Source organism: Carcharhinus amblyrhynchos, chromosome 5, assembly GCF_965287045.1.
Source record: "Carcharhinus amblyrhynchos chromosome 5, sCarAmb.v2.hapA, whole genome shotgun sequence".
Lineage (NCBI taxonomy): Eukaryota > Metazoa > Chordata > Chondrichthyes > Carcharhiniformes > Carcharhinidae > Carcharhinus > Carcharhinus amblyrhynchos.
In genome coordinates, this window is record NC_137328.1 from 121,838,154 (window position 1) to 121,853,368 (window position 15,215).

Here is a 15,215-nt window from a genome sequence, read left to right on the forward strand (position 1 = left end):
ATGTGCACATTCCTGTCCTTCAGTATCTTCTCCAAAAGCTTCCCCACCACTGACATCAAGCTCACTAGTTTATAATTTCCTGGATTATCCCTGCTTCCTTTCTTGAACAAGGGAACAACATTGGCTATTCTCCAATCCTCTGGAACCTCACCTGTAGTCAAAGTGGATGTGAAGATATCTGTTAAGGGCCCAGTTATTTCTCCCCTTGCCTCCTGCAGTAACGGGGATAGATTCCATCCGGCCCTGGGGATTTGTCTACCTTAATATAATTTAGGAAACTCAACACTTATTGCTTTGATATATTGATATTCTCAAGAGCATTCACAGACATATCCCTGAACTCAACACCCGTCATGTCCTTCTCCTTGGTGAATACTGATACAAAGTACTCGTTAAGGATCTCACCCACTTCCTATGGTTCCACAGTCCTGTGAATTATTTGTTTTCCTCACCCTCTTTCAGACACTGTTGAATGTCACAATTTTCCCAGGCGATGGTATCGTCAATCAATGTGTAACACCAAGGTTCTTCATCATCATCTGTGTTTCTGAAATTAATACATGGAACTTGTTAATAGTCCAATCTCCTGCCCAGTCATTATCCTCTACTTGTCCTTAATTTTATAAAGTTGTGTATAATATATATATTATATGGATATATTTTTATCCATTTGCAGATTTGACATGGTGGTTAAGCGACAGGGGAACAAGAACATTGGATAATATATCACAGGTGCCATCCCCATTGCTTACCCCCCACCATCAGTGACAAGGGGGGCAGAGGTAGCGCAACTAACCCCCTAAGAGCCTTCTCTCACTTCAGTTGGGATTGAACCTGCAGCAGAAGAGGCCTATGCCAAGTGTGCAGTTTGCAGCAGTGACCACCACTAATGGCCAGGGCTACAGAGCATCCGGGCATTTGATTGGCCAGCAGCTCTTGGAGGCGGGACTTTCTCCTCAAACGGTAAGGCTGTGTAGTGAGTTGGCTTTTACTTCATCCATCTTCACCCAGAAAATCTAGCCCCTCGACTGTCAGGACCTAATCAGTGGGCAGAGCTTGTTTCCCCTAAAGCAGAAAGTCATTGAGTTCAAATCCTACCAAAAACTTGAGCGTATAATCTAGGTTGACATTACAATGTGAAACTGAGAAAGTGGTGACACTTTCAAAGAACAAAGAAAAATGCAGCACTGGAACAGGCCCTTCGACCTACTAATTCTGCACCGACACATGGTTTCTGTTCCTCTATTCGCCTCCTGTTCATGTGTCTATCAGGATATATCTTGAGCGTTGCTAACGTGTCTGCTTCCACCACCTTCACTGGCAAAAAGTTCCAGGCACCCACCACCCTGTCGGTGTAAAACTTTCCCCACACATCTCCCCTAAACTTTCCCTCTTTCACCTTGAACCTGTGCCCTTTTGTAGTCGATCTTTCCACCCTGCGAAAAAGCCTCTGACTACTCACCCTATCATAATTTTGTAGACTTCTATCAGGTCGCCCATCAGCCTCCTCCAGTGAAACCAATCTGAGTTCATCCAACCTCTCCTCATACCTAAAACCTTCCAGATCAGGAAACATCCTGGTGTCCTTTTGGACACAAGGTTATAACTGAGGCCTAATCTTCTTTCTAAGGTTAATCTACATAATCCTGTGCAAGAAAAGAAAAATTTTTGTGGCCACTGCTTCCCCCAAGTGCTTTCGACTTTATGAAGTGTCCCCCCTGCTGCAATCTATAAAACACAACAGTCCATACACATATAGCAAGTTCTCTCAAACAGCAATCTGACTTTGCTCACTGGGGCATTACAATCCCAGCTGATGTTACTACTGGGCTAGTAAGATCCCAGAGTGAAACCTGACTTGATAGATCCTAACTTTACTTTAGAAACAGTGAAGGACAGTGTTATAGTTCCAGTTAGAAACTCCAAAGTAATTTATGGGGTCAGCCTGAGTCATAAGTTTTTCATATTGAATTTGGCTAGGATAAGAATGAGAAGTTTCCCTTCAGCTATGATTCAAGTGACCCAGTAGGGAGCTTTCATCAAACAAAGTTTATTTAAGAATATAGTTAACATGTACAGAAAGAAAATTAGCAAGATCTTTTATCAATTACAAACAAAAAAAACACTATAATGTTTAACCCTTTACAAATATCTCTACACCTGATGAAGGGGCAGAGCCCCGAAAGCTAGTGGCATTTGCTGCCAAACAAACCTGTTGGACTTTAACCTGGTGTTGTGAGACTGTGTTTACCCCAGTCCAATGCCAGCATCTCCACATCAGGATATTATGCTGGCAGGATATTACACTGGCAGAACTTTACACTGGTGGGATATTACAATGGCAGGATTTTACACTGGCAGGATATACTGACGGGATTTTACACTGGCAGAATATTACACTGGTGGGATGTTACACTGGCAGGATGTTACACTGGCGGGGTATTACACTGGCGGGATATTACACTGGTGGGACTTTACACAGGTGAGATTTTGCACTGGGGAGCGTCCCAGAAATCAGTAACTTTGACCAGTTCACTGCATTTTACAGCTGCAGCTGTTTTTGCAGCCGTGGCACAGTGGTTACGCTTCTTCCTCACAGCGCCAGGAACCCAGGTTCAATTCCCAGCTTGGGTCACTGTCTGTGTAGAGTCTGCGTGTTCTCCTCGTGTCTGTGTGGGTTTCCTCTGGGTGTTCCAGTTTCCTCCCACAGTCCAAAGATGTGTGCAGTAGGTAGACTGGCCATGCGATATTGCCCCTTAATGTCAGGGAGATTAGCCGGGAAAATACATGGCGTTACGGGGATAGGGCCTGGGTGGGATTGTTGTTGGTGCAGACTCAGTGGGCTGAATGGCCTCTTTCTGCATTGTGGGGATCCAATGATATGAATTGAAATTCATAACAGTGAGAATAACAGAGTGATAGGTGCCGGTTTCCACATCACAACCATCCCACACTGAGTCACTCTACAGAGAGTTGGGAGTTTCATGCTGGTGCTGGGAGAGGCCTAAACACATTGGTGAGCTAGGCTTCAGAGCGCTTGGGCACCATTGTGAAAGGGCGTCCTGATCTCAGACTGCACAGGGAGAACCCTCTCCCTCCCTCCATGGACATATGGGATCCCCTCATAGGAAGCGACCCCTTTCTGTCACTGTTGCTGTTACCGGCGCATCAGAGACCCTCCCAATGAGTCAAACTGCCTGATCTCTAACATACTCTCCCATCAAGACCACCTTCATGATCCAACCCCCACTCAGACCCCAATCACTGTGGTCACTGCCAGTGTGCCAATTGGGCCCCACCAGGTGAAGTACCACCTGATCTGCACCACCCAGCCATGCACCCAACCGCTCAGAGACATCTGTGGCCTCCAAGTCCCCTGGTGTGAGTGTCACTTCAGGTCTTCACTAGTGCGATTTGAAAGGGCTATGCATGTTTAAATGCTACTTTACAAAGGCTAATCGCACTCACATCCTTCCTGGGCACAATCAGGTTCAGGACATAATGAAGGACTGGGAGAATCACAAGCGGATTGGTGCAGGATTGGAAAATCCAGAGCAGATTTTCAGGCCCACACACTATTCTCCAGAATCGGCACGATCTACTAACAGCACGACGAGGTTGGAGAAATCCCCCCAACAATTTGCCACAGCCACAACCTGGCAAGAATCTCCTCTTGCACCTGTTCCATTTTTCACAACACAGTAATATAGTCTCAGTCACCCAGACTACAAATAAGAGCCATGTTAAGGTGCTCTCAGCAGCCACCGCATGGGGTTGGTGATGATGGTGCAGTGGTATTGCCGCTGAGCTAGTAATCCAGAGGCCCTAGCAAATGCTTTGGAGCATCGGGTCAAATCCCCTCATGGGCAGCTGGTGGAATTTAAATTTAATTAATTAAATCTGGAATTGAAATCAGCAACAGTGATCTTGACAATTTTCGTAAAAACCCATCTGCTTCACCAATGTTCTTTAGGGAAGGAAATCTGCTGTCCTTACCCGGTCTGGCCTACATGTGACTCCAGAGCCACAGCGATGTGGTTGACTCTGAAATGATCGAGCTAACCACTCAGTTCAAGGGGCAATTAGGAATGGGCAATAAATACTGGCCCCAAAGTGACACCGAGATCACAGCAAAGAATAACACAGAAGGAAACTGACTGGGTGGGGTTTTCCATTCCTTCCCCCAGCATGTAGACATTGGCGGGGCTGGAAGATCCCCCCAGTAGCCAATGGTGAGCTGACTTCACCACCAGAGAACAAGTGAGGGGGGATTAGAGGGGGGGAAGGGGGGAAGTGGAAAATTGTGCCCTGACTGGATTTACACATGTACAAAGGTCACTTGGGTGAGAGACCAAAGGAGCCCAGAGTAATAACGCGTGCCCCCTGCAGGAACCGAGGTGAGCAACCGAGGATCCAACTCTGCGTGACTGCCAGTCATGCTGCTGTTTTAAAGCATGTTCCTCTCACCTGCAGTAAGAGTGGTCACCCAGTCCCAAACGGAGCGGCTCTTCCAAGTCGCCAATGTTGATCTCTGGCTGTATGAATGGAGATGTCCAAGGCAGACAGTCTTTCCCCAAGGCAGTCCTCTTCACTGTCCCCCTGTAAGAGCTCCCGTTATTCTCGTAACACTCAGCAGCAGAATCTGAATGAAATACATTTGTGAATGTTATACCGTGTGCTAATCATAGAATCCCCACGGTGTAGAAGAAGGCCATTCAGCCCAACAGGCCTGCACCAACCTCCCAGATCCTATCCCTGTAACCCCATGCATTTGCTCTGCTAGTCCCCTTGACACGAAGGGACAATTTAGCACAGCCAATCAACTTAACCCACACATATTTTGGACTGTGGGAGGAAACCGGAGCACCCGAAGGAAACCCACACAGGCATGGGGAGAATGTGCAGACTCCACACAGACAGTGACTAAAGCTGGGAATCAAACCCAGGTCCCTGGCACTGTGAGACAGCAGTACTAACCATTCTGCCGTCCTGCCCTGGAAAAATTACTGCTGATTCCCTGGAACTCTCCAAATACCTGCATGTGGATCCATCTTTATATTATAGAACATAGAACACTACAGCACAAACAGGCCCTTCGGCCCACAAGTTGCGCCGATCACATCAATACCTACCAATCCATAGACCTATTTATAACCCCCAATCCCATTAGATCCCATATACTCATCCAGAAGTCTTTTAAAAGACCCCAGCGACTTCGCCTCCACCACCACCGATGGCAGCCGATTCCATTACTCACCACCCTCTGAGTGAAAAACTTACCCCTAACATCTCTTCTGTACTTGCTTCCCTGCACCTTAAATCTGTGTCCTCTCGTAGCGACCATTTCAGCCCTGGGAAATAGCCTCCGAGAATCCACCCTATCTATTCCTCTCAACATCTTATAAACCTCTATCAGGTCGCCTCTCAACCTTTGTCTCTCCAGGGAAAAGAGTCCCAGTTCCCTCAACCTATCTTCATAAGGCATGCCTCCCAATCCAGGCAACATCCATGTAAATCTCCTCTGCACCCTCTCAATAGCTTCCATATCCTTCCTGTAGTGAGGCGACCAGAACTGCGCACAGTACTCCAAGTGGGGTCTGACAAGGGTCTTATAAAGTTGCAGCATTACCTCCCGACTCCTAAACTCAATCCCTCGATTAATGAAGGCCAGTACACCATACGCCTTCTTGACCACATCCTCCACCTGCGAGGCCGATTTAAGAGTCCTATGGACCCGGACCCCAAGATCCTTCTGCTCTTCAACACAGCTAAGACTCCTACTCTTGATATTGTATTCCTTCATCCCATTGGTCCTGCCAAAATGGACCACTACACATTTATCCGTGTTGAAGTCCATCTGCCACTTCTCTGCCCAGTCTTGTGTCCTATGTCCCGATGCAACTTCTATCACTAGATTATCACTACAGAGGTGAGTGATAATGTTTCTCTGACCTGCCACGGCAGAAAGTGTACCACCGGACTCAATTTCCATTGTCGGGGTGACAGTGGAATAGTGTGCGCCCCACTGTCCCAGGACACAGGTCGGACCATAGTAGCTGTTAGTGAAGAGGCGGGCTGTTTAAATGGCCCACCTCAATTCTCTGGAACTTTATTCCAGTTGTTTTGTCAAATTTTAAATCCTCTAGCCCTCAATCCTCACAGCCAATCAATGCCACCCACCTAGACCCTCACAACATGGCATCTCCATGCCCCCATATCAACTTAATGCCAACCCATGACCCCATCCCAATAACCGCTTACAGACTCTATGTCAACTCATGCCATTCCAGCCACTACCCTTGGCCCTTCCACCCTGCATGCCAAATCACCCAGCATCCATCCAGGGAACAGCTCAGGAGCCATGTTGAGATTAAATAAAATTAAGGTCTAAATATTTACTACAACGTTCATGATATTAACAAAAAACATTTCCGTTCATGAAAGCCCATTACAAACTTTTAAGTCTCAAATGCTTAATTCCTTATATAAATAAACAAATTTGTGACCCCACATTAAAAAAGGTGGCATTGTGGCACAGTGAATAGCACTGCTACCTCACAGTGTCAGGAACCCGGATTCAATTCCAGCACTGGGTGACCATGTGGAGTTTATACGTTCTCCGCATGTCTGTGTGGATTTCCTCCGAGTACTCCAGTTTCCTCTCACTGTCCAAAGACACCCAAGATAGGTGAATTGGCCATGCTCAATTTTCCTTCAGTGTCCAAGGATTGTGTGACTCACAATGGTCATTAATGCCTGTGTAGGTTGCTGAGAAATTCATGGGATCTGTTTTGATCGCATCCACCATTCAATGTACAATGTGTTCAATCACAATTTGCCTATTAAGTCATATTTGCCTTATGTTAATTCTGGATGTTAGAATATAAGATATATATTCTAATTGATTTATTTTTTTGACTTTGAATAGTAATGATTATTTGTTTAAAACTGTGAAACTTTATAGCTTCATTCTCCTAGAGGGTAACTGGGATTTGAAACTTTGTTCTTTGTCTACTTAAAACAAAAAGTTATTTTTCACTAACCACATCATAACAACACATTTGCACTAATAACCTGGAAAAATTGCTAATGAATCATTTCGTTGACAACCAATAGGAACACAAATACAAAGAAGTAAGGTATGTTCCTATTGGCCAAATGACCTCTAGTCTATCTATGCTCAGCTGAAACCCCTGCAATTGCTGTGAGGGCCCATTATAATAACATTGTGCCTTTAAGAATTGTATTTGTGTCATGTTTCTTGTGCAAGATTTCTTTTTAGTAGTCACTTATATTTATTGGTACAGCTTTGCCTCTAGCTGGCATCTCCTGCGGTTATTATAGCAGCTTAATTGGTGTTATTTGCTGGAATGTTTGTTTTAATCTGAACTAATGCAGTGTTGGTACTTTAGCGTCTTACATAAAAACATGAGAAATAGGAGCAGGAGTAGACCATCTAGCCCTTCGAGCTTGCCCCGCCATTCAATAAGATCATGGCTGACCTGAAGTGGATCAGTTCCACTTTCCTGCTTTCTCCCCATAACCGTTAATTTCCCTGTCTATCAGAAACCTATCCACCTGTAATTTAAATATATTCAGCAAGGTAGCCTCTACCACTTCAACGAGCAGAGATTTCCAGAGATTCACCATCCTTTGAGTAAAGAAGCTCCTCCTCAACTCTGATCAAAACTGCCCCCCCCCCCCCTTATCTTGAGGCTGTGCCCTCAGGTCCTGCTGTCCTTTCTAAGCGGGAAGAGTCTTCCCCTGGGATTTCAGTGTGGTGCTTTGTTAAGTTGATTGACAAATAAGGTCGTGTGATTGAGAGGGGCTAGGTTCCCAGAGAGAAGCTTGGGAGCAATACAGAGAGGTAGCTCTTTCTCTCTCTAAAGATTGGAGACAGGGATCTGCCAGGAAATAGGTCTCTTCCTCTGAAGTTCTGCTGTTTGAAGTTAGATTTTTCTCTGGAGGCTGCTGTATGGGAATCAGAAGGCAGATGTCTGTCTGGATCACTGTCCAGAGGGGTTAAAAAGCTGGAAACCTAGCGTCCACATGAGCTACATATTTTTGTGATAATAGATTCTGAAGAGGGATTTATGTCTGTGAGGATATTGCTTACATTGGAACTATAGAATTAGCTAGCTGTTAAGAATTATGCCTTGTCATGTTTGAGTATTTTGAATTGATGAACATTAAGTTAATTCTTTTTGTTGTATTTTAACTGCATTGTTAAATAAAGTTTGTTTTAATATAAACTACTTAGAGGGTTAATCAAGTCATACCTGGAATGAAACACTTCATGTTCATCCTAACACCAAAACCAAAAGGTTGACTTCCAAGTATACCTTGGATTTTCTGATCTGGTCCCTAACACATTCTATCCGTGATCTTACCTATTTCGCAGTATTTCCCTGTGTATTTCCTGCTGCAAGCGCACACACTCTCGCCCGTAGTGTTGACCTGCTGACACGACCCTCCGTAAAGGCATGGGTTGATCCCACAGGCTGAGAATCAAAAGAAAGAGTCACTTTCTGAAATACTTCACTCCTCTACTCAACAAAATCAGCTTTGAGTTTCAATGGGTATCATTTAAACAGCAACTGTGTTTCTTTTTAATCTCCCCCTTCACACCAACACTTTCCCCCGATTTCTCACTCCAAAGACACTTTCTGTGGTCTCTGTGTAACCGTTTTGTGTGACAGTGCATTAAGCATCAGCAACAACTATGTGTTATAGAGTGATGGCCTAGTGGTATTATCGCTAAACTATTAATCCAGAAATTCAACTAATGTTCTGAGGACTCAGGTTTGAATCCTGCCACAGCAGATGATAGAATTTAAATTCAATAAAAATATCTGGAATTAAGAACCTACTGATGACCATGATGCCATTGTCAATGATGTGCAGGTTAGATTGATTGGTCATGGTAAATTGCCCCTTAGTGTGCGGGGGACTAGGAGGGTAAATACATAGGGCTACGTTTAGGGGCTGGATGGGATTGTGGTCGCACAGACTTGATGGGCTGAATGGCTTCTTCTACACTGTAGGGATTCTATGAATTCTGTCGGGAAAAACCCATCTATTTCACTAATGTCCTTTAGGCAAGGAAATCTGCTGTCTTTACCTTGCCTGGCCTAGATATGACTCCTGAGTCACAGCAATGTGATTGGTTCTTAACTGCGCTCTGAAATGGCCTGGCAAATCACACAGTTGAAGGAGTGGTTAGAGTTGGGCAATAGAAGCTGGCCAGCCAGCGACGCCCATGTCCCACACAATGAATATAAATCATTGTCGTTTGTCATAAAAAAACGCCATGAGTTTTGGATTGCCCTGGCAAAGAGAATGTACAGAATCAGGAGATCTCCCCAGAGCCCTGACAAAGTTTTATCCCTTACTCAAAAGAGTAAGGGATAAAAGAGTAAGAGGAATAGATAGGGTGGATTCTCAGAGGCTATTTCCCCGGGTTGAAATGGTCGCTACGAGAGGACACAGGTTTAAGGTGCGGGGAGGGAGGTTCAGAAGTGATGTTAGGGGTAAGTTTTTCACTCAGAGGGTGGTGAGTGAATGGAATCGGCTGCCGTCAGTGGTGGTGGAGGCGAACTCGCTGGGGTCTTTTAAAAGACTTCTGGATGAGTATATGGGGTTTAATGGGATTGGGGGTTATAGATAGGTGTTGATGTGATCGGCGCAACTCGTGGGCCGAAGGGCCTGTTTGTGCTGTAGTGTTCTATGTTCTATGTTCTATGTTCTATGTTCTTACTCGTTATCACAAATACAGATTAATTGATCATTGTTTGTGGGATCTTGCTGTGTGCAAATTAGCTGTTGTATTTCCTGCAATACAACAGTGTCTACAAATCAAAAAGTATCTCAGCAACTGTAAAGCATTGCGGAGCATTCTAAGGTTGACACAGGTGCTATTGAAATGCAAGGTGTTTGTTTCCAAATGGCCTCCTGCTGTGTTCTGAAACTCAATGGTTCTATATTTCCAAGGAAATCCTCTGTGTTTATTTATTTTTCTGCTGATATAATATCCAGATTAATAATTCCAATTCTCTTCCCATGCTTAGTGGCACAGTGAGGCAGACTCTCATCTGTGTCCATTGCTAGTTATCTCCGAACAGGTCACTAGTCTGTCCCCAGGGGATTATAACTTGAGGGGCGTCAATCCGCATCAAACATGGCTGACCAAGAGTCTCTCCCACTCTTACTGCCAGCCATTGGTGTGTTTGGAAGGATTTGCACGTTGACACTCAACCAGTTTGATTAAGTTATGCACGAACTTTCCTTGGCCATCAAGTCCTGAGGTGGGAATTGAGCCCAGAGCTTCTGGCTCAGAGGCAGGGATGCTACTCACTTCCACAAGAGCTCTACTATTCCTGATTCCTCTATTGAAATAAAAACAAAGCAATGTCATGTGAATGCATGGAACCAGGAGAATCCCTTTCATACATTTGGCCTGCACTTTGCACAACCCCATTACACTATATCCATCAAGAATTCTGCTCCTCTATTTTAACCTCCTACCAAAGCCCCAGTACAATCTATCCTAACAAGGATTCTGTCTATTCAGTCTCCTTCCACTGACATTCATCCTCACCAATATCTAAGGGATTTAGAGCAGGAGTTTTATCTTCCCTCCTATCTCCACTGACCCCCATGTTTACTCTCTAACCCAAGACGTGGAGATGCCGGCATCACTCACCTGATGAAGGAGCAGCACTCCAAAAGCTCGTAATTCCAAATAAACCTGCTGGACTTTAACCTGCTGTTGCGAGACTTCTTACTGTTTCCACCCAAAATCAAGGAATCATGTTTCCTGATAAACTGATGGGAATCAATTGGGTGGCACGGTGGCACAGTGATTAAAACTGCTGCCTCACAACACCAAGGACCCCGGGTTCGATTCCTGGCTTGGGTCACTGTCTGTGTGGAGTCTGCGTGTTCTCCCCGTGTCTACATGGGTTTCCTTCAGATGTTCCGGTTTCCTCCCACAGTCCGAAAGATATGCTGGTTAGGTGAATTGACCATGCTAAATTCCCCTTCCGTATACCCCAATATGAGTGGAGATGCCGGTGTTGGACTGGGGTAAGCACAGTAAGAAGTCTCACTGATGAAGGAGCAGTGCTCCAAAAGCTTGTGCTACCAAACAAACCTGCTGTTTTTGAAACCTTGTGTTGTGAGGCTTCTTACTGTACCCGAACAGGTGCCAGAGTGTGACGACTAGAGGATTTTCACAGTGACTTTATTACAGTGTTAATGTAAGCCCGCTAGTGACTAATAAATAAACTTTAAACCTATTTGATCATCTCAGTCAACACTGGTGAGAAATAGGCAGCCAATAACAAATGGCACATTGTTACATGTTATATAAACAGTTTTCCAGGTACCTTCTGACCTTACAGGTTCAGAATGAATCCCGCCTTCAGTGCAGGTACAATTCTCTACATCACCATGAAGAATTCGCATCCACGTTTCCCCGATGTTGTAATATTTCAGATGCTGTCTTTCAAAACACTTCTCTAAACATAAAAGCAAGCAATCAGTCATAACATCATAGAATAATGGAATGGTGCAGCACATTCAAATCTTCTTCTTAATCCTGCAAAGGACAGTCTAACTCTTTGACTCCTTAACCCTTTCTCCAAATCCCTGCAAGTTTATTTCTCCGAGTCTTTATCCAATTTATTGCAAACAGTCTAGAGTATAAAAGTAGAGAAACATTGTTACAATTGTTTAAGGCATTGGTGAGTCCACACTTCGAGTATTGTGTACAGTTTTGGTCACCCTCTTTGAGGAAGGATCTGGTGGCACTGGGGGCGGTTCATAAGAGGTTCATTAGATTGATTCCAGGTTTGAAGGGGCTTTTGTATGAGGAGCGATTGAGTAGTTTGAGCTTATACACGCTGAAGCACAGAAGAATGAGGGGGGGGATTTGATTGAGGTATATGAAATACTCAAAGGGATTGATAAAGTAAATATTAACCAAATATTCCCCCTTCTAGAACAGTCCAGGACAAGAGAGTTGTAGAGTAAGTGGGGGAATGTTCAAGACAGAGATCAGGAGAAGCTACTTCTCTTCCTTCTCACCTTAAACCTATGCCCTCTAGTTTTATATTGCCTAATATAACTGCTTTATATTACCTAATATAACTGTTTTATATTACCTAATATAACTGCTTTATATTACCTAATATAACTGCATTGTCCTACCTAAAATAACTGCTTTATATTATCTAATATAACTGCATTATATTACCTAATATAACTGCTTTATATTACCTAATATAACTGCATTGTCCTATCTAAAATAACTGCTTTATATTATCTAATATAACTGCATTATATTACCTAATATAACTGCTTTATATTACCTAAAATAACTGCTTTATATTATCTAATATAACTGCTTGATATGACCCGATATAACTGCTTTATATTACCTCCCTCCTGTCCCTCAAACAGCCATTCACCACAACTCTGTTTTCTACCCTTTAACCAATTTTGTGCCGTAGTGTTACCGCTTTGTTCTTCTTGTGCACTTCTATTTTTCTGCAAAGCCTATTATGCATTACTTTATCAAATGTCTTTTGAAAGTCTATTTGCGCAATTGTTCTATCCTCACCGCATGGGGCTGGAGAGGCCGGGTCATCAAGTATGTTCAAGCCTGAGATACTGATTAAATATCTGTCTATCTCTGGATTCCCTTACTGATTAAATATCTAAGGGAATCCAGTCTGAGATATGGGGATAAGGCGGGAAAGTGGACTTGAGGGTTATCAATCAGATCAGTCATGATCTCATTGAATGTTAGAGCAGATTTGATGGGTTGAATGGTCTACTTCTGCTCCTATGTCTTATGGCCTTTATAGGACATAGAACATTACAGTGCAGTACAGGCCCTTCGGCCCTCAATGTTGCGCTGACCAGTGGAACCAATCTAATGACCCTCTAACCTAAACTGTTCCAATGTTATCCATATGCCTATCCACTGACCATTTGAATACCCTTAAAGTTGGCGAGTTCACAACTGCTGCAGGCAGAACCTTCTACGCCCTTACTACCCCCTGAGTAAAGAACCTACCTCTGACATCCGTCCTATAATTATCACCCCTCAATTTAAAGCTATGTCCCCTCATGTTAGCCATCACCGTCCGAGGAAAAAGGCTCTCACTGTCCACCCTATCTAACCCTCTGATCATCTTGGATGCCTCAATTAGGTCACCTCTCAACCTTCTTCTCTCTAATGAAAACAACCTCAAGTCCCTCAGCCTTTCCTCATAAGACCTTCCCACCATACCAGGCAACATCCTGGTAACCTCCTCTGCACCCTTTCCAATGCTTCCTTATAATGCGGTGACCAGAACTGTATACAATACTCCAAGTGCAGCCGCACCAGAGTTTTGTACAGTTGCAACATAACGATGTGTTCATAACGCAGCTAACAGATTGAGTATGAACCTGCAAATCTTGATTTGATTTGACTTGATTTATTATTGTCACATGTATTAACATACTGTGAAAAGTATTGTTTCTTGCGCACCATACAGACAAAGCATACTGCTCATAGAGAAGGAAACGAGACTGCAGATTGTAGTGTTACAGTGTAGCTAGGGTGTAGAGAAAGGTTAACTTAATGCACAGAAGGTCCTTTCAAAAGTCAATAGTAGCAGGGAAGAAGCTGTTCTTGAGCTGATTGGTATGTGAACTCAGACTTTGTATCTTTTTCCTGAGGGAAGAAGGTGGAAGAGAAAATATCCGGGGTGCGTAGTGTCCTTGATTATGCTAGCTGCTTTATCGAGGCAGCGGGAAGTGTAGAGTCAATGATGGGAGGCTGGTTTGCGTGATGGATTGGGCTACATTCATGACCTTTTGTACTTCCTTGCAGTTGTGGGCAGAGCAGGAGCCATACCAAGCTGCAATACAACCAGAAAGAATGTTTTCTATGGTGCGTCTGTAAAAGTTGGTGAGAGTCGTAGCTGACATGTCAAATTTCCTTAGTCTTCTAAGTAGAGGCATTGGTGGGCTTTCTTAACGATAGTGTCGGCATGGGAGGACCATGACAGGTCGTTGGTGATCTGGACACCTAAAAGATTGAAGCTTTTGACCCTTTCTACTTCATCCCTGTTGATATTTATAGGGGCACGTTCTCCTTTACGCTTCCTGAAGTCGATGACAATCTCCTTCATTTTGCTGATATTGAGGGAGAGATTATTGTTGCCGTACCAGTTCACCAGATTCTTTATCTCATTCCTGTACTCTGTCTCATCATTGTTTGAGATCCGACCCATTACAGTGGTGTCATCAGCAAACTTGAAAATCGAATTGGAGGGAATTTGGCCACACGCTCATGGATGTGTAAGGAGTATAGTAGGGGGCTGAGAACACAGCCTTGTGGGGCATCGGTGTTGAGGGTGATTGTGAAGGAGGTGTTGTTGCCCATCCTTACTGACTGTGGTCTGTGAGTTAGGAAGTTCAGGAAATCCTTCCAAACACGCCAATGGCTGGTAGTAAGAGTGGGAGAGACTCTTGGTCATCACACTTGTTGTGGAGTGGCGCCCCTCAATCTATTAGCCCCTGGCAACAGGCTAGTGACTTGTAATTAGCCTTGGAAACAGACAGCAGATGCCTTAGAGTGCCACTCAGTGTGGAAAGAGAATTTAAGTGGAATTCTTTCTAAAACATTCTCTACACTGAATTAACCGCAATTGTCAGATTTTCTTTGTGGATTGGGGTGAGACATTTGCAATCCTCCAGATCCCCTGTCACCACCCAATATTTCAGGGGATTGAATGTTGCGGCCGGCCCCTCAGGATCTTGGCAACCTCCTTGTCAACCTTGGCTTTATAAAGGAGCAGACACACCTCCATAAGACAGTTGTGGAAAGAATTTAGTCACTGAGGATTTAACAGTTTGAAGGGTAACGGATTAGCAGGTGACAAATTCAGATTAAGCTCAGGGCCCAAAGAGTCCCCAACACCGAGAGTATGTTTTTCAGAAGAGCATGTGGATGTTGAAATCCTTGAAGTTGTTCAAACCCTGTTCATTACTGAGATTGTGGGGCCTCTTTTACAATCTGTCACACAATGACTGCCAACTTAGTGACCAGAGGACATCTTTCTCACCGACTCTTCATCACCCACTTAGCTCAGACCATCTCTGCTGTTAGCTCCTTAAACATTACACTGGGAAGCTTTGACCCATTTTATGCTCTTATC

General features: G+C 44.1%; 1 protein-coding gene across 3 annotated transcripts in view; it reads right to left on the reverse strand.

The window, feature by feature from the left end:
• hgfac (HGF activator) overlaps positions 1–15,215 on the reverse strand; it is a 70,537-nt gene that overhangs the window by 31,428 nt on the left and 23,894 nt on the right. For all 3 annotated transcript variants that reach the window (XR_013886696.1, XM_080189493.1, XM_080189494.1), the window contains 4 exons: positions 11,388–11,519; positions 8,391–8,501; positions 4,468–4,642; positions 453–547 (listed from right to left, as the gene is read on the reverse strand). Coding sequence is in view for 2 of the 3 variants with exons in the window: in XM_080189493.1 (XP_080045619.1) it covers positions 453–547; positions 4,468–4,642; positions 8,391–8,501; positions 11,388–11,519 (513 nt within the window). In the remaining variant the exon portion in view is untranslated. The remainder of the gene's footprint in view (positions 1–452; positions 548–4,467; positions 4,643–8,390; positions 8,502–11,387; positions 11,520–15,215) is intronic.